General features: G+C 42.1%; 1 protein-coding gene across 1 annotated transcript in view; it reads left to right on the top strand.

Moving 5' to 3' along the window:
- HNF1B (HNF1 homeobox B) overlaps window positions 1–20,321 on the top strand; it is a 74,858-nt gene that overhangs the window by 32,440 nt on the left and 22,097 nt on the right. The window contains exons 4-5 of the mRNA XM_070945326.1: window positions 16,781–16,950; window positions 19,394–19,396. Of these exons, the coding sequence (XP_070801427.1) occupies window positions 16,781–16,950; window positions 19,394–19,396 (173 nt within the window). The remainder of the gene's footprint in view (window positions 1–16,780; window positions 16,951–19,393; window positions 19,397–20,321) is intronic.

Genomic DNA, 20,321 nt, shown 5'->3' with positions numbered 1-20,321 from the left:
CTCCACTATCCCATTTCCTCCATTTATATCTCATCCTTTCTAACTTCTATTTCTCTTATCTATCCATTGATAGAATACGTCCCGTATCAAAAAAATATTCAGTTTCTTCTTTATCCTTAATAGCAAGTGTTAATCTATCCATTTCTGCACAATCTATTATTTTTTTAATTACATTCCCCTCAGACGGGATCTCTTCATTTTTCCATTGTTGCACAAATACAATTCTAGCTGCAGTTAGTATATGCAAGATCAAATATGCAGTCTTTTAATCATATTTTTTCTGGTAGCCTGCCCAGCAAAAAAATATCTCTGGTTTCAAGTCTTTATGTTGTTTTATCATTTTTTCCAGCCATGTGTTTATTTTCGTCCAATATTTTCTTGCTTTTGGGCATGTCCACCACATATGAACCAGATGCTTGATTACACTTCCAACATTTATCTGTGTGTGTCTACTTCATAATGACTTTTGGAGCAGAGGTGGGTTTCAGCAGGTTATGACCAGTTCTGGAGAACCGGTAGCGGAAATTTTGAGTAGTTTGGAGAACCGGTAGTAAAAATTCTGACTGGCCCCGCCCCCATCTATTCTCTGCCTCCCAAGTCCCATCCGATCGGGAGGAAGTGGGGATTTTGCAGTAACCTCCCCCTGGATTGGGGAGGGAATGGAGATTTTACAGTATCCTTCCCCTGGAGTCGGGTGGGAATGGAGATTTTATGGTATCCTTCCCCTGCCACGCCCACCAAGCCACGCCCACCAAGCCATGCCACGCCCACCAAGCCACACCCACAGAACCGATAGTAAAAAATTTTGAAACCCACCACTGCCTTGGAGGTCTTCTTTTCCAACTCAAGCAAGAGACCCTGTAATATTGATCTGTTTCTGGGCCCTCCAATCTCAGAGTTTCATATCGTGGGAGACAGGCAGTGAGGTTGGACTTGAGGGCACCCATTGTGGCTTCCTCCTTTAAATGCTAGGGGAGTAAAAGATTGCCAGATTCAAATGCCCAGTGGTTCTAAGCCCATTACAGTTTCCATTTTACGCTTTCTTACTCCTCATTGTGTTCTACCAGGCCAACAGGTTGTTTAGGGAGTTTTATTGGGGATCATTAGAGCTTTATGGCATCATCTGAATGGCTGCAGGGGGGCAAGGGGCAGTCACAATAAACTGGTTTATAATAGACATAAACGATTCACCAATTCACCGTACAGCCAAAGGACATTAACACTTTCAGGCACTTTTGATAGGCAGCTGTTGTGTCTCTGCAGAATCCATTTGTCTGAGGCAGGGAGGGGTTCTGAAGTGCCATGTTAGGAAGGTAGAAAGTTTATTTCATCCACTGACTTTTGAGGCGAAAAGCTTGCCTTCCACCAGACAGACTGACTTGGATGCAGCCCTACGGCATATTTTCAAACTGATTTAAAAAAAAACAGCTTGCATTATTTTTTTTTTACAAATTAAAAATAACCTCAAATACTTTAATGCCTTTAATTAAATCTGGGGCGAAGAGTTTTTAGTGAAATCACTATTCCCAAATGGACGTGCAATAATTAACGAGAAGATAGACCTGAATTTAAAACTCCCTTCGGCTATGAAATACCAAGGTTAGCTATGACAAATGTTCAGTCAGGGTTTATAATCATGTGGCAAACCATGGTTTGTTTTATTTATTTATTAGATTTTTTTTTTAGTCCCATCTTTATTATTCTTATAAGTAATTGGTGATGTGACAGCTAAACAAGCAATTGCAATTCAGGCGACATCACCGGAAGTAAGATTTTGGAAGAAAGGGAGTAATCGTTCTACTTTATTCTGCACTGGTCCTAAATGTATTTCAAGCATCTTGCCAATTCTGGGTGCCGCACTTTTAAAAAAAGTCAGAGGAATCAGAATACAGGTAGCTGATTTGATTTACAACCATAACGGGGAACAGAGTTTCCATCGCAAGTCAGTAAAGTTGTAAAGTGAGTCATCATGTGACTGGACCTGATTTTATGACCATCTTTAACTGCGGTTGTTAATGGAATCCTTTAATGGTCATTAAGCAAATCTGGCTTCCCAAATTGTCAATTTATGCATCTGTCGTAAATGCTAGCTGGTTGCCAAGCACTCAGTTGCAATGATGTGACTGGGTGTATGTGTGATGCGATGGTCATAATTTTGAGGACAGGTTGTAAGTTATTTTTTCTAAACTTATTGTACTCTGTTAATCTGTAAATTATTGTAAACAATGAATCACTGTTAAACAAATGGTTGCAAGTTGAGGACTCCGTATAAGTGCAGAAAAGGAGAAAATGGACAATGAAGGAAAGGAAAGTTGACCTTTTGAGAAGGGAATGAAGGAACAGGACAGGCTGATTCTCAACCACAGTAATTTTTCAAATACTTGAACATGAAATAGTTACCTCTTCTTCACTGGGTGTATTCAACTGAGAGGGGAAGGGGGAGGGAGGGAGGGAGGGAGGGAGGGAGGGAGGGAGGGAGGGAGGGAAGGAAGGAAGGAAGGAAGGAAGGAAGGAAGGAAGGAAGGAAGGAAGGAAGAAAGACACAGTGAGAAAGGAAAGGAAGGAAGACACAGTGAGAAAGGAAAGGAAGGGAGAAAGGAAAGGAAAGGAAAGAAGGAAGGAAAGGAAGAAGGAGAAAAAGGAAGGAGGGAGGAAAAGGAAGGAAAGAAGGAAAGAAAGAAAGAAGGAGAACAAGGAAGGAGGGAGGGGGAGGAAAAGGAAGGAAGGAAGGAAGACAGGAAGGAAGGAAAGGAAAAGGAAGGAAAGAAAGAAAGAAGGAGAACAAGCAAGAAGGGAGGGAGGAAAAGGAAGGAAGGAAAGGAAAGAAGGAAAGAAAGAAAGAAAGAAAGAGAACAAGGAAGGAGGAAGAGCCTTGGTACTACAGTGGTTTAAAGCACCCTGTTATTAACACAGCTGCCTGCAATTTACTGCTGGTTCGAATCTCGCGAAGGCTCAAGGTTGACTCAGCCTTCCATCCTTTCTAAGGTAGGTTAAATGAGGACCCAGTTTGTGGGGGCAATAAGCTGACTTTGTATAAATATACAAAAGGATGAAGGCTATTGCTTAACGCATTGTAAGCCGCCCTGAGTCTCCGGAGAAGGGCGGCATATAAATCAAATTTAAAAAAAAAAAAAAGAAAGAAGGGAGGAAAAGGAAGGAAGGAAGGAAGGAAAGGAAGGAAGGAAAGAGGACAGAGAGGGAGGAAGGAAAGGAAGGAAAGAGGACAGAAGAAGGAAGAAAGGAAAGAAGGAAGGAAGGAAGGAAGAAAGAAAGAAAGAAAGAAAGAAAGAAAGAAAGAAAGAAAGAAAGAAAGAAAGAAAGACTCATAAAGGCATTTGTGAGCTCTGCTAGCCAGTGTCAAAAACACTTGGGCAGGCCCCATAAATGAACTTTTATATTCTGTCAGTAATTCTAGTAAAACTCTCTTTGTGAACCCTGGCACAGACATGCTGTAAGCCTTCAAGAGACTGGGTTGCCGTTGGCTGTAGCCATCCCAGCTTAATGGGAGGTGAACCCCCAGTCTATTTCTTTACATCCGTCCTGCCTCAAGCAGGAATGAGGGGAAGCCAGCTGCACAGTAAGGCTGGCTGTTTCTCCATAAACCCCAGACAATATCCTTTGCACCACCCATTATCCCAAAGCATTCAGCAGCAAGGAAAACGTTCGTCTTCTCATCTGGCTTTTCAACTTTCCTGAGTCAAATATAGCATCCGATGTTTAAGGCATCCTGAAATGGTATAGGGTGGACGAGAAGACCTCCAAGGTCCCTTCCAACTCCGTTATTTTTTTAATTCCGTAATTCTGCATTTAACCCACTGCTTTTTATGTGATTCTTGTTGCTAACCTTTTAATTGCATTGGTAATTGCATAGTTATAGTTAATTTGTAATTGCAGTTAGAACAATTAACCCGTGGAACTACTTGCCTCCAGAAGTTGTGAATGCTCCAACACTGGAAGTTTTTAAGAAGATGTTGGATAACCATTTGTCTGAAGTGGTGTAGGGTTTCCTGCCTAAGCAGGGGGTTGGACTAGAAGACCTCCAAGGTCCCTTCCAACTCTGTTATTCTATTCTATTCTATTCTATTCTATTCTATTCTATTCTATTCTATTCTATTCTATTCCATTCCATTCCATTCCATTCCATTCCATTCCATTCTATTCTATTCTATTCTATTCTATTCTATTCTATTCTATTCTATTCATTTGTAATTGCATAGTTCTAAGCACCATTTTTCTAAAAAAAAAAAAATTTCTGCAGGAAATGGGAAGAAACAATTAGATAAAAACAAATTGGCACCTCCCCAACCGCATCCAAGGGTCAAAAAAAATAAAATCTATATATAAACTGAGAACTATAATGATCAGTTAAAGATACTTCAAAATATACTACTGTGTGCATATTGGAAAGAGTTTCACAGATATAGCCCTAAGCTTAAATACAGGCAGTTTTAATATTATTTATCTGTTTTAAATGACATTAGGTTTTCAGATTGTACCATGGATATTTTAACAGTATTATTTATTCTGTGTCAGCTGTGTCAGTCTTTTTTGATCACGGGCATAGAAATATAATAATGAAATAATGATAAATCATGAAATAAATAGAGCAAAATATACTCATTACAGTTAGTTGCTTACTGACTATTCAAAGTTACGATGGATCCCCCAAAGATATTTATGACCTGGATTTGAAGATATGACAGTCCATCCTACCCATCACCCCGCAGTCACATGATCACATTTTGGGCACCTGGCAACTGGCCTACATTTACCGCTGTTTCTGGAGTCCTGCCAGTCATGTGATTGCCATTTATGATTTTTTATTTATTTTTTTTTGCTGGAAACCAGTAGTCACTTCTGGTTTCCAGCCAAAAACACCCCTTGTGGACAATGAATTTATTTAACAACCTCAGCATCCACTTAACAACTGCGGTGTTTGCAGTTTCCCACTGCCACAAAAAAAAAAAAGTAGTAAAATCAGATCGGTTAATGCAGGTGCCTCAGTTTACGACCGTCATGACATCAGGGTGGATAAAAATCAATGATTTTTTAAAAAAAAATAAAAAAAATCAGATTTTTTTGATTTAAATCGGATTTTTTTGATTTAAATCGGATTTTTTTGATTTTTATCAAATTTATTTTAATTAAAAAACTTTTGGGGTAAAAATCTATTGTAAGATAGTTTTCTATTTAAGATACATAAATAATTTAGTTTATTCAGCATGAAATGGTGCTTAGTTATGTAGCATGAGGCTGTATATTCTGCAACACTGGGACTATCGGTGAGTCAACAGTGGGTCAAAGGAGTAGCAGAGATGACAGTTGCTCTTTAAAAATTATGATTTATTTAAATCAAGCCTTTTTACTAGCGATTTAAATCATAATTTAAATTGTGATTTAAATCAACTCGATTTAAATCAAATCCACCCTGCATGACATACAATGGAAATTCTGGGCTCTGTCACGGTCATAAGTTGAGGACTACCTGCGGGCCATTAAAAACATTCTGCTTTTGAAGATTTTTCTTCATCTAACAACCGACTTTCCTTAAACATTCAGTTTTGAAGACAAATCTCTACGCCTGGGCTGGAGAGGTGCAAAATGAAGTACTCATTTATTTATGTTTCGGTTTAAAAAAAAAGAAAAGAAAAGAAAAATAAAAGCCCGGCCTTCAAAACCCAGCTCCTTTGTTCTTATGATCTTCCCTCCCATTGTTCAAACAATGCTTCAGCTCTTCTGACCTGCCCCAGTCTGGCCACCCTTTGCATGAGTTTAGAAATACAGTCCAAGAATGTGGTGACAGGTTTCCCACTTGAGCAATGTTTACCCTGTTCCTGTCTGCGACGTCCACTTCTCCTGGCCAGAGTCCATTTTTCAAAGGGTGTCCTTCCATGAGAAGGGATGGGGAAACAGAGAGTGAAAAGACCTCTTCAGAAGAAAGCCTCTTGAGACCTTTGACCATGTAAGGTTGGGCCTATGCAAACAGCCCTAGATCCTAGATCAGGGATGGGCAAGTATGGCCCCCTTTGCCACCTGTGGACTTCAACTCCCAGAATTCCTGAGCCAGCCATGGCTGAGGAATTCTGGGAGTTGAAATTCACAGGTGCTAAAGGGGCCATAGTCGCCCACCCCCTGTCTTAAATGGAACGCCATGGAGCGACGTCTAGGGCAGAGGTTGCCAAACTTGGCAAATTTAAGTTTTGTGGACTTAAACTCCCAGAATTCCCCAGAAGCATGGCTGGCTCAGGAATTCTGGGAGTTGAAGTCCACCGGTGCTGAAGGGGCCGTAGTCGCCCACCAGTGGTGGGTTTCAAATTTTTTTACTACCGGTTCTATGGGCATGGCTTGGTGGTCATGGCAGGGGAAGGATGCTGTAAAATCTCTATTCCCTCCCCAATCCAGGGGAAGGTTACTGCAAAATCCCCATTTCCTCCCAATCAGCTGGGACTTGGGAGGCAGAGAATAGATGGGGGCGGGGCCAGTCAGAATTTTTACAGAACCTGCTGAAACCCACCTCTGTTGCCCACCTCTGTCTTAAATGGAACACCATGGAGTGACGTCTAAGGCAGAGGTCTCCAAACTTGGCAAATTTAAATCTTGTGGACTCAAACTCCCAGAATTCCCCAGGAGCATGGCTGGCTGAGGAATTCTGGGAGTTGAAATCGACAAGTGCTAAAGGGGCCATAGTCGCCCCCCCTGTCTTAAATGGAACGCCATGGAGCGACGTCTAGGGCAGAGGTCTCCAAACTTGGCAAATTTAAGCTTTGTGGACTTAAACTCCCAGAATTCCCCAGGAGCATGGCTGGCTGAGGAATTCTGGGAGCTGAAGTCCACAAGTTGCCAAGTTTGAAGATCTTCATTAACAGATGGAGGATTTAGATCTCAAGAAGGCGATGAACCATTATTCCTGATGGCCACTTGATGCTATTGCTGGGTACTTGGCAATGGTGGTCCTCGAATTACAACCACAATTGGGACCGACGTTTCCGTCACTAAACAAGGGGCTCGTTAAGTGAATCGTGCCCAATTTTGTGACTTTTTTTGCCACAGCAAATCCTGACAGTTGCTAAATCACGCAGTTTCTAATTGCCAAGTAGAAAGGTCACAAATGGGGATCACATGACCTGGGACCCTGCTTTATTTTAATTGTGACATCAGGTGACTTAAAAAATGAAAGATAAGCACATTCTGGTCCAGTGCAAGCAGGAGTATCTCCTGATTTCTGGTATTGTAACTGGTTTTGCTGGGCTGAACATGGATAAGTTTAGAAGAAGTCACATAGGCTATTTTTGGACTACATGTAGTCCTCGATTTACAACAGTTCATTTAGTGACCATTCAAAGTTACAACGGCTCTGAAAAAAAGTGACTTAGAACCATTTTTCACACTTACGACCTCTGCAGCATCCCTATGGTCACGTGATCAAAATCCAGATGCTTGCCAACCGTTTCATATTTGCGACGGCTGCCGTGTCCTGAGGTCATGTGATCAGCTTTTGCGACCTTCTGACAAGCAAAGCCAAGGGGGGAAACCAAATTCACTTAACAACCGTGTTACTAAGTTAACAAATGCAAGGATTCACTTAACAATGGTGGCAGGAAAAGTCGTAAAATGGGGCAAACTTGCTTAACAAATTTTTCACTCGGCAACATAAATTTTGGGCTCAGTTGTGGTCGTAAACTTGAGGACTGCCTGTACTTCTGTGCAGCCTTTAGCTTAATTTCCAAATCCCTTTCCAAGGGATTTCTCTTTTGCACAGAGTGGAATAATATTTTGGGAGGGTGGGTGTTGGAGACAAAGGGAGGCAAAAAGAGAAAGATGAAAGAGGCTGGTCCTGACCTTTATGCTACCTTGGCTCACTGCCAGCGTACAGACCCCAGAAAATTAAACTCAGGAGAAAGTGGCATTCAATAAAAATGAAATATTATCCCTCTGCCTTAATGGATGGGTACTACAAGCAATATACATAACTGAACCGGGATGGGGAATGCTGAAAAGTTTGAAAGTTTGTGATGGGCCATGCTTATGGGAAACCTTTGATGATTCCTAAAAGTGTTGGATAGAATAATAGAATGGAAGTTTTGGAAGGAATTTGGGAGATCAAAGGTCATGAGAAAGTATTGATTTTAAAAAAACGAGGGCAGTCCCGTTTCCCAGGTAGCAACTTATTTATTTATTTATTTATTTATTTTATTTTATTTCTATACCGCCCTTCTCCCGAAGGACTCAGGGCGGTGTACAGCCTGATTAAAAGCACAAAGACAAACAAAATTTAAAAATAATTAAAATTATTAAATGATAGGCTCAATTTAAAACCCCAAATTTAAAATCCCATTTTTAAAAACCCAATTAAAATCTTTACCTTGATAGCCCAGCCTAGTGGAACAACAAGGTTTTGAGGGCACAGCGAAATACTGATGAGGTTCTTCCTCACCTTTTTCTCAATCTAGGATTGGCATACAGGTAGTCCTTGACTTATAACCAGGGGTGGGCTGCTGGGGGTTCGCAGGGGTTCGGGAGAACCTCTGGCTAAGATTCTGCGCAGTTCGGAGAACCCCCAAATCCCGCTCCTGGCTGGCCCCGCCCACCCCTCCCAGGAATCCCCACGCGGCCCGTTTTGGATGCAGGTAACTGCAGGGCGCGCATGGAGGCTCACTGGAACTACTGGAAGTTCAGGAAGCCTGTTTCCGGCCTCCAGAGGCTGGGGAGGCTGTTTTCACCCTCCTGGAGGCTCAAGGAAAGCCTCTGGAGCCTGGGGAGGGCAAAAATGCCCCCCCCCCCGCCGTGGTGCAGGAGACTGACTATGGCCACGCCCTCCCAGCAACCGGGCAGAGAACCCCTTGCTAAAATTTTTGAAGCCCACCCCTGCTTATAACCATTTATCCAGCAACTGTTTGAAGGTACAATGGCACTGAATAACATGATTTACAACTACAGGTAATCCTTGATTTAACAACAGTTCATTCAGTCACCATTCAAAGTTAGAACAGCACTGGGAAAAAAGTGACTTATGACCATTTTTCACACTTATGACGATTGCAGCATCCCCATGGTCCTGTGATCAAAATTCAGAGGCTTGGCAACTGGTTCATATTTATGACGGTTGCAGTGTCCCGGGGCCACGTGATCAGCTTTTGCAAACTTCTAGGAAGCCAAGTTAATGGGGAAGCCAGATTCACTTAATAACCATGCGACTAACTCAACAACTGCAGTGATTCACTTAGCCACTGTGGCAAGAAAGGACGTAAAATGGGGCAAAACTCACTTAACAAATGGCTCACTTAGCAAAGGAAATTTTGGGCTCAGTTGTGGTTGTAAGCTGAGGTCTACCCAGGGATGGGCTTCAAAAATTTTAGCAAGGGGTTCTCTGCCTGGTTGCTGGGTGGGTGTGGCCATGGTGGGCGTGTCCATGGTGGGTGTGGCCTAGTCGGCCTCCTACACCACGGCGGAGAGGGGATGTTTTTGCCCTCCCCTGGCTCCAGAGGCTTTCCTCAAGCATCCAGGAGGGCGAAAACGGCCTCCCCAGGCATTGGAGGCCCGCTGGAGGCCCGTTTTTTGCCCTTCCCGAGCCTCCGTGTGCACCCTGCACTTACCTGCACCCAAAACAGGCCTTGTGGGGACTCCTGGGAGGGGCAGGGTGGGCGGGGTCAGCCAGGAGTGGGATTTGGGGGTACTCCGAACTGCACAGAATCTTAGCTAGAGGTTCTTCCGAACCCCTGCGAGCCCCCAGCAGCCCACCCTTGGGTCTACCTGTAATCATTGGCGTTGATAACCATTGGACCCAGAATCAAAATTCTGGAACTTGGCATGTATTTGTGAAGGGTTGCAGCGTCCTGGTGTCATCTCATGCACGTGTGAAGAGGTGAAGTTTGTGGCTCAAACTTCCTCATCTGGACAAAACCAGAAAACCTCTGCAGAGACCCCACAGACCGCCCTGATCTTTTTGGCTGTTTAAACACATCTGATGATCCTTTCCCATGGTTATGTTATTTTGCTTTCTTTGAGGCTTTCCCGAAGGGTTAGCGGAGATGGTGGACTTATACAGACAGACAGACAGACAGACAGACAGACAGACAGACACCAGCATTTTTGGTAGATGCGATATGACAGTTTATAACAAATCACCCTGGAATCCTAGAACTGATAATAGAGGTTTTGTTCCTCAGCTGGGCTCCTTGGTTAATTATTTCTGATCTGCTTAATGAGCTTGCCAGTATGGCATCCAGTATGGTGATCTCTGAAGGGACATTTATTTTTAACTAAATTAAACACCTCTGCAATGAATCATTCCATGATTCTTCGATGCACCTGTTGAACAAGAGGCAACCTCTGTTTTTTTGTTTTTTTGTTTTTTTTTTAAATTTGATTTATATGCCGCCCTTCTCCAGAGACTCAGGGCGGCTTACAATGCGTTAAGCAATAGCCTTCATCCTTTTGTATATTTATACAAAGTCAGCTTATTGCCCCTACAAACTGGGTCCTCAATTTACCTACCTTAGAAAGGATGGAAGGCTGAGTCAACCTTGAGCCTGGCGAGATTCGATCTTACTTTAATTGCAGACAGCTGGTGTTAAATTACAGTGCTTATGTCTGTTGAGCTAAACCAGGCTCCTGGTTTTTCTTCACTAGTGCTAGTGGCTTCCATGAGCAATCAGTTTAAGAATGCTGGACTGCAGAACCTTAATATACGTTTCATGAGAAGCATCAAATAGGTAAAACAAACGCCCACAAAGGTGAGATGGGAAGAGAACATGGAACATGGAACATAGAACATCATCAGAGTTGGAAGGGACCTTGGAGATCTTCTAGTCCAACCCCGTGGACAGACAAGAAACCCTATGCCATTTCAGACAAATGGCTGTCCAGTCTCTTCTTAAAAGCCTCCAGTGATGGAGCACCCAAACTTCTGAAGAGATACCAATGCCTTATATAATTTAAGCAAATAAACACAAAACAATAAATATGACGTTTTGTAGAACGTATTCTGCTTCTGGGGAGAAGAGATCAGAAAGAACCAATTTAATCTAGTGGTTAAGGCACCAGGCTGGAAACCAGGAGATTGTGAGTTCTAGTTCCAACTTAGATATGAAAGCTGATTGGGTGACTTTGGGCCAATCACCAGGAGACTTCTAATCCCACCGTAGCAGTGGTGGATTTCAAAATTTTTTACTACCGGTTCTGTCGGTGTGGCTTGGTGGGCGTGGCCTGGCTTGGTGGTCATGGCAGGTGAAGGATACTGTAAAACCTCAATTCCCTCCCCAATCCAGGGGAAGGTTACTGCAAAATCCCTATTTCCTCCCGATCAGCTGGAACTTGGGAGGCAGAGAATAGATGGGGACGGGGCCAGTCAGAATTTTTACTAGCGGTTCTCCGAACTACTCAAAATTTCTGCTACCGGTTTTCCAGAATTGGTCAGAACCTGCTGAAACCCACTTCTGCACCGTAGGTATGAAAACCAGTGGGTGACTTTTGGCCAATCACTTTCTCTCTGCCCAGCTTACCTCACAAGGTTGTTGTGAGGAAAAGAGGAGGAGGGAGGAGTATTAGGTATGTTCGCCACATTAGTTTATTTATAAAAATAATAAAGGCGAGATGAAAAATATAAAACAAAAAAACCCTAACTAGGACCCAGTTTGTGAGGGCAATAAGCTGACTTTGTATAAATATACAAAAATATGAAGGCTATTGTTTAACGCATTGTAAGCCGCCCTGAGTCTCCGGAGAAGGGCGGCATATAAATCAAATTAAAAAAAAAAAAACCTACCCCAGATTAGGCAGTGACATTTTCTTGACTTCACCTTAAGATTCACCACACAATGCCTGGTCAAAGAGTTTGGCCATTTTTATTAGTATGCGATCACTGCTGTAGGACCTGTGTACTGTAAAATCTTTTTCAGTTTTTATGGAATGAAAACAGCTCCCTTTGTAGCATAGACACCTCGTGTATACACCTCGTGTATACAGGTAGCCTTCAATTTACAACCATTTGTTTAGTAACTAATTGAAATTACAACAGCAGTTTAAAAAGTGACTTACAACTGATTCTTGCACGTATGACCATCACATCCCCAACTCATGTGATTAAAATTCAGATGCTTCTTAACTGGCATGGATTTGCGATGGTTGGGGTGTCCCAGGGCCATATGTTTGTCATTTGTGACCATCCTAGCTGGTTTCTGACAAGCAAAATTAATGCAGGAAGCTGGATTCATTTAATGACTGAATGATTCATTTAACAATGCAGTGATTTGTTTAACAACCATGGCAAAAAAAAGGTTGTAAATTCAGGTATGATTCATTTAACAATGTGGAGCGATGGAAATTTTGATCCTTACGGTAGTCACAAGTCAAGGTCTATCTATATGTGGATATTCATTTTTTTCAACTTTATTTAGAGCTAATGCTTCCCCTTCTTGCTAATCCTTTAATACTGTATTTTCCCTACATGTTTGATTCAGTTATATGGGTGATCTTCTCCAACAAAATATATTCATAAAATAATAATAGTAGTTGTTTTATCTTTCATGCATCTAAAACTCAGCAGCATTCAAAATATCACTACTGGCAGTAATATAGAATTCTTTATTGGCCAAGTGTGATTGGACACACAAGGAATTTGTCTCTGGTGCATATGCTTTCAGTGTACATAAAAAAGAAAAGATACATTCGTCAAGAATCATAAGGTACAACACTTAATGATAGTCATAGGGTACAAATAAGCAATCAAATCATATTAGGAAACAGTCAATATAAATCATAAGGATACCAGCAACAAGGTTACAGTCATACAGTCATAAGTGGGAGGAGATGGGTGATAGGAACGATGAGAAGATTAAGAGTAATATCGTCAGGTAGTCCTCAATTTACAACCACAATTGAGCCCAAAATTTCCATTGCTAAGTGAGACAGTTGTTAAATGAGTCCCTTTTTTCAGTGCCGTTCAACTTTGAACTAAACGAATGGTTGTAAGTCACTAAGGGTTTAACTGTAGCTGTTCTTGCTTTTTTTTCCAAGGGAAAAGGTCGGGGAAGAAGTGATTGAAAAAGGAAAGAGAAAGACAGAAGCCCTATTTAGACAATGCAAAAGGTTAAATTCACCAGATAAACAGTCCCTTCCAGGCATCAGCTAAACTCACAGGGCTGTTCAAATGTGCCACAAAGTTAAATTAGCCATTCAGACTGCACTGTAGGATGCCTTGAGCCCAGGACAAATGACAGCCATTGATGCTAAAATCCCTGGTTTGAGGATTAATTATAGAAGGAGAAAGAAAGAGATTAATTTAGGCACATATATCAATATACCTTGATTCTGAGAAAGCAAAATCCTACAATGATTACAAATAAGCAACGATGAAATATAAAATTTTAAGTAGTTCAGAAAAGCCATTTGCAGGATAGTCTCGCTAAAAAGACAGGAATACCCCAAAAGCATGTTGAAAAATATAAGATGGAATCAACTGGGAGCCACGGGATTATATTCATGTAGCAAATAAGGAATATTAATTAATCTTGGTGAGTATTTTTCTCGAGAAGGAATAAACATTTGATGTTTATTTCACTCTGCCCAAAACATAAAAGTTGTGATCTCTGTGGCAAATTTAAAAGTTGGAATTTTAAAACAAGGAAGTTGGCTGGTTGGCTGGGGAAATTCTAGGAGTTGAAGTCCATAGATGTTAACGTTGCCAACATTGGGCACCTCTGATCTAACAAATTCCTGAAAGCTTGGCTTTCAGTCAAATTATCCATCAATAGACACACAGATAAATCAGTGTGAGGTAGTATGCAGTGTGCAGTATTTATATGCAGTATTTGTGTAGTATTTATCTTCAGCAGAATAGAATAGAATAGAATAGAATAGAATAGAATAGAATAGAATAGAATAGAATAGAATAGAATAGAATACCAGACCACATCAGACCAGACCAGACCAGACCAGACCAGATCTTACCTTACCTTACCTTAGCTTAGCTTAGCTTACCTTACCTTACCTTACCTTACCTTACCTTACCTTACAGGTCTTCTAGTCCAACCTCCTGCTCAATACCCGTGATGGCGAACCTATGGCACGTGTGCCACAGGTGGCATGCAGAGCCATATCTGTGGGCACGTGAGCGTTGCCCTAGGTCAGCTTCAGCATGCATGCCAGCTGATTTTTGAGCCTTCCGGGCCTACCAGAAGTCGGGAAATTGGCTGTCTCCGGCCTCCAGAGAGCCTCCAGGGTGGTGGTAAAAGCTGTTTTCACCCTCCCCAGCCTCCAAAAAAGCCTCTGGAGCCTGGGGAGGGCGAAAAACAGGCCTACCAGGCCCACAGGTAACCTTTTTGCCATCGTGTGCCAATAGCGGGGGAAGCACGAAAGGGCGGTCGCGTGCACATGCACAGGTGGGCGGGGTGTGGGGGACATTGAATTATGGGTGTGGGCACACACACGCGCGACCCCCCCCCCTGCACTCCCCCCCACTTTTGGCACACGACGGCTAAAAGGTTAACCATCACTGCCCTATACCATTTCAGACAAGTGGCTGACCAGTTTCTTCTTAAAAACCTTAATTGATTAAGGATCCACAACTTCCTCTAGGCAAGCTGTTCCACTGATTAATTGTTCTCACTGTTTCTCCTTAATTCCAGGTTGCTTATCTCCTTGATTAGTTTCCACCCATTGTTTCTTGTCTTGCCTTCTGGTGCTTTGTAATATAAATTGACCCCCCCCCTCTTCTTTGTAGCAGCCCTTCAAATACTGGAATACTGCTATCGTGTCACGCCTTGTGCTTCTTTTCTCTAGACTAGCCAAACCTAAATCCTACAACTGTTCTTCATATGTTTTAGTCCCCAGACCTTTAATCATCTTAGTTGCTCTTCTCTGCACTTTTTCCAAAGTCTCAACATCCTTTTTGTAATGTGGTGACCAAAACTGGATGCAGTATTCAAGGTGTGCTCTTACCAAGGTTTTATAAAGTGGTAATAAAACTTCACGTGATTTTGATTCTATGCCTCTGTTAATACAACCAAGGATTGTATTAGCTTTTTTGGCTGCTGCCGCACATTGCTGGCTCATATTTAAGTGATCGTCCACTAGGACTCCAATGTCCCTCTCACAGTGACTGTTTTTGAGCCTGGTTTCGCCTAAGCAGAAACCGAACCCAACCCAACCCAACCCAACCAGCAGGGCAAGTTATTACGCAGTACTTTGGTGGGGCTGAAGTTTCCTCTTTGATGGTTCCTTAATTAGTATTGTTTTCTGCCTGTTTGTTTGTCTGGTGTTAGTCTGATTTAAAGAGAGCAATGGGACAGTTAGTAGAGCTCTCATTCTTAAAAAAATGATGTTGTAAGTAACTCCACTAGTGTCCTTACCATTCTACACTGTTGCCTTCTCTCTTTGTGCCTGGGTGTGTTGATTGTTATATATTGAATTCGGACCTTGGAAATCTTGATTTGAAGAGAATGGAATTACCGTTCGGGGGATTGAATCCCAACTGCTGGACCTTCTCACCTAAGAATCTGTTGTGCAATGGGAAAGCCAGATTCATTTAACAACCATTTTACTAACTTAACTACTGCAATGATTCACTTGACAACAATGGCAAGAAAGGCCGTAAAATAGGGCAAAACTCATTTTAAACAGCTTTCTTACTTAGCAACAGAAATTTTGGGCTCAATTGTGGTCGTAAATTGAGACTTATCTCCAGCAACCTGTGAGTTCTCATTCTGCTTTAGACGTAAAACCCAGCTGGGTGACTTTGGTCTAATAATCAGGAGACTGAGAGTTCTAGTTCCTCCTTAGGCATGAAAGCCGACTGGTTGACTTTCATGATTGAGCCAATCACCAGGAGAAGGTGAGTTCTAGTCCTGTCTTAGGCATGAAAGTTGGCTGGTTGATTTTGAGCCAATCACCAGGAGACGGTGAGTTCTAGTCCTGTCTTAGGCATGAAAGTCAGCTGGTTGATTTTGAGCCAATCACCAGGAGACGGTGAGTTCTAGTCCTGTCTTAGGCATGAAAGTCGGCTGTTGATTTTGAGCCAATCACCAGGAGACGGTGAGTTCTAGTCCTGTCTTAGGCATGAAAGTCGGCTGGTTGATTTTGAGCCAATCACCAGGAGACGGTGAGTTCTAGTCCTGTCTTAGGCATGAAAGTCGGCTGGTTGATTTTGAGCCAATCACCAGGAGACGGTGAGTTCTAGTCCTGTCTTAGGCATGAAAGTCGGCTGTTGATTTTGAGCCAATCACCAGGAGACGGTGAGTTCTAGTCCTGTCTTAGGCATGAAAGTCGGCTGGTTGATTTTGAGCCAATCACCAGGAGACGGTGAGTTCTAGTCCTGTCTTAGGCATGAAAGTCATCTGATTAACTTTGAGCCAATCACCAGGAGACAGTGAGTTCTAGTCCCGTTTTAGGCATGAAAGTCATCTGGTTGATTTTGAGCCAATCACCATCAGATGGTGAGTTCTAGTTTACTCCTTAGGTGTGAAAGCCGGCTGGGTGACTTGGGGCTAGTGTCCCTCTCTCAGCCCAATCCAACTCACTGAGTTGTTCTGGGGCACATATGAGAAGAAAGTATTGTGTCCGCTGCCTTTTTTTTTTTCAATCCAAGTTTTTTTATTTTATATTATTTATACATATCGATGCGTGAATGGTGTGATACCTGTGTTCGCTGCCTTGGGTTACTTATAAAAGAAATAAAACTGGGATATAAATAAATAGCAAATAAAAACAAACGACCTTCTAACCTTTTTTCCTAATTTAGCTTTAAAATTGCTATGATTTCTTCTATGTGATTGCATTCTCGCAGGGATCCGCTACAGTCATCCAGGTGGCAACGAAGTCACGTCTTCAACTTCCATCAGCCATCATGGTAACAATTCGATGGTCACCACCAGCCAGTCCATTCTCCAGCCAGTATCTCCGGCCAGTTTGGACCCAGGTCACAGCCACAGCCTCCTGTCCCCGGACGGTAAAATGGTGAGCACACCTGGGCTATTGTACCTCAGGTGCTGATAAGATAAGTTACTTTAGGAGGCGAAAAACAAACAGAACTTTCTTTTTTTTTCCCCCTATATGTTAAAACTCTCCTTCCCCCCCACCCAAGACCTGCATTAAACAATGAAAGGCTTGTAGGCATGAGGAGGGTAAAGGCCTGAGTGCTTTCAGGGAAAATAGCCTTCTGACCTTCCCATTCCCTGCTTAGGCATTGAAACATGCCAATAAAAACTGTTCTCAGGGTATTGATCGAATGCCTCTCAAATGGGCACAATGGGGTGGATCAGTGTTTACTCTTCGCTGCTGATGACATTCCGCATGATTAAAAAAAAAAAAAAAACCAGGCCACCAAAAACTGGATTAAGTCATCCCAGATTCCACTTAACTCTTCAAATTTTATAATTTTGTTTAGCAAGCTTCAACAATTAACCAGTGGAACAACTTGCCTCCAGAAGTTATGAATGCTCCAACACTGGAAGGTTTTAAGAAGAGGTTGGATTACCACTTGTCTGAAGTGGTGTAGGGTTTCCTGCCGAAACAGGGGGTTGGACTAGAAGACCTCCAAGGTCCCTTCCAACTCTGTTATTCTATTCTATTTTAATTCCCCCGCCCTCCTTTACTTCTACAAATATGGACATCAAATGGAGTGAAGGATACAGTGATAAAAATGCTTTTGTCAGGATAGTGCTATTGATAACTTAGCCTTTGTGGCAATATTGGGGTGAATTCTTCAGTTCAAGCCATATAATATTATACCATAATAGAAAAATTGGTTTCACAGACTTTGTTGGCTATGAGTCATCCCAGCTTGGTACCTAATTTACAATGACAAATTTATTAGGGTTGTCCTGAAGAACTGCATAAACAGGAAATGAAACAAGAAAAAAAATTATCTTTGTCTTTTTAGTTATTATTTAGTTACTATTTAATTATTGGGCAGATGAAAATATAAATTGTTTTCTTCTGTGGGGTAGATGTTTCATTACTAAACTAGCTAACATCTTCAGCACTGATGATGTTACCTAGCTTGATAATCAAATGTCTGCAAGAAAACCACCAAGCTCAGAGAACACCAAAGACCCTACAGTTTAACCCTGAGGTAAAAATATTCTCTTCTATTGGTTGTTTTCTTCTTTTCCCACTTTTTCAGGCAAACTTTCTCCCTTTCCCTCACCTCCTATTTTCAGGAGAAGAGGGTATATATTTTGATTTGTTTATATCGTTGTTGCTGCCTTAATAATAAAATTAAAGGATTAAAAAAGAAACAAAAATCAAGCCCAGAAGGATCCCAGAGTTTACTTCTCAATTTCTCCCTCTTCATAACCCCAATGTGAACAGATGTTTCTGCTTTTTCCTGTTTGTATTTGAAATGCAAGGATCTTTCCAACAATATCCATCCCCTTTATCTTTCTTCTTCATCTTTATCTTTATTTGATTTATATACTACCCTACTCCCGAAGGACTCAGGGCGGTGAACAGCCAAACGATAAAATATATAAATACAAAATTTAAAAACAGAATAAAACCGAATTAAACAATTTGGCCCAGACAAATTTAAAACATCCCAATCATTTAAAAACAGATTAAAATTTTCATATTAAAAAAAAAAAAAGGGAAAAGATTAGGCCAGGCCCGCCTGGTGGAATAAAAAGTCTTGAGCGCGCGGCGGAAGGTGTGCAGGTCCGGGATCCTCCATATCTCCGGGGGGAACTCATTCCAGATAGTAGGTGCCCCCACAGAGAAGGCTCTCCCCCTAGGGGCCGCCAGTCAACATTGTTTGGCTGATGGCACCCAGAGGAGCCTCTCTCTATGAGAGCGTACCGGCCGGTGGGAGGCTATTGGTGGTAGTAGGCTGTCCCATAGGTTAATTAAATCCCAATTAAATCCCCTGATTTAATTGAGGAAAATGGCACAGGCACTTTTTATTTATGATCCCAAAACCAGCTACGAATGTGCACATTGCTTAAATTTACACCGTCATCCTGTCCACACTCATCTCAGAAGTAAAATTAATTGGACTTTCTTCTAAGCAAAATAGTGGTACTATCGGGATAGCAAAACAGTGGTGGGATTCAACCGGTTCACACCACTTCAGCCAAGCCGGTTGTTAAATTGCTGGCTGGCCCCGCCCTGCCCCTTCCAGAAATCCGCCCGCAGCCCATTTTTGCTCCCAGGGGGCTGCAGAGAGACCTAGTAGGCTTAAAATGGGCCCCGAGGGGGTGCAGTGTGCCCCCCCACGGCCCATTTTTGCTCCCAGGCGGGTGCAGGAGGCCAAGTACTGCCTGTCACATCCCCTGGACACACCCACCATGGCCACGCCCACCCAGCCGGTCATTAGGGCAGAGAGCCGGTTGTTAAATTATTTGAATCCCACCGCTGTAGCAAAACATAAATTATCGTTTAAAATATATTCCTAATACAACAGCAGGTTAAAAAAAATGTAAATAGATCAGAATTTGCACTGGAATTTGGCCTATGAATTATTCCGGGGTTTAATTCCTTGCATGTCTTGGGGGCCTTTATTCCAGAGAATGCCATAATGGATCTGAAGTCTTTTATCACAGGGTTTAAATTCTTTCCCAGTCAGGTGATTTCCTCTCCCTTGCCGCATTAATTTTTTTTTTTTCTGTCCTAATTGTTTTTCCAAGATGAGCTGGAGCCTAATGGTGGCTTTTCGCAAATATTTATATTTAAAATTTTATTATGTATGCATGCCTGGCTTAGCTAAACTGAGGAATGTCTCCTTCCTTGAGGGAAGATTAGAAGGAACAATGTCCTGTGCTGAGGAACATTTTTATTCTCTTTATATTTTATGGGCAGTTTACAGTGTGAAATATGAATGTCTGACCACAGATCAGGAACTTGGTTCCTAGGAATTGAGGACAGCTGTATCACAGTGGGCCTAATGAAGCAACCAGCTTCAGTAACCAGTAAATTGTGGAGATCATATTGTTAGTCCTCTGGTTATTCAACTATTCTCCTCAGTCTTGCTTAGAAGTTTCTTTGAGGTTGATGTGAATATAGGATTACCAGGTATAAGTAGCCCATGATTTACAACCATTTGTTTAATCTCTGTTCAAAGATACAACCTCACTGAAAAAAAGTGACTTATGACCATTTTTCACACTGATGACCGTTGCAGCATTCCCCACAGTCACATGATCAAAATTCGGACGCTTGGCAACTGGTTCATATTTATGACGGTTGCACATGACCCGGGGTCATATGATCATCTTTTTTCAACCTTCTGACATGCCAAGTCAATGGGGAAAGCCAGATTCGCTTAACAACCGCGTTACTAATTTAACAACTGCGGAGATTCACTTAACAAATGTGGCAAGAAAAGTCGTAAA

This window comes from Pituophis catenifer, unplaced genomic scaffold, assembly GCF_029215685.1.
Source record: "Pituophis catenifer annectens isolate HBS135680 unplaced genomic scaffold, rPitCat1.0.hap2 SCAF_1, whole genome shotgun sequence".
Classification (NCBI taxonomy): Eukaryota; Metazoa; Chordata; class Lepidosauria; order Squamata; family Colubridae; genus Pituophis; species Pituophis catenifer.
Note: the sequence above shows the minus strand (reverse complement) of the source record. Positions and strands in the feature narration are given on the sequence as shown.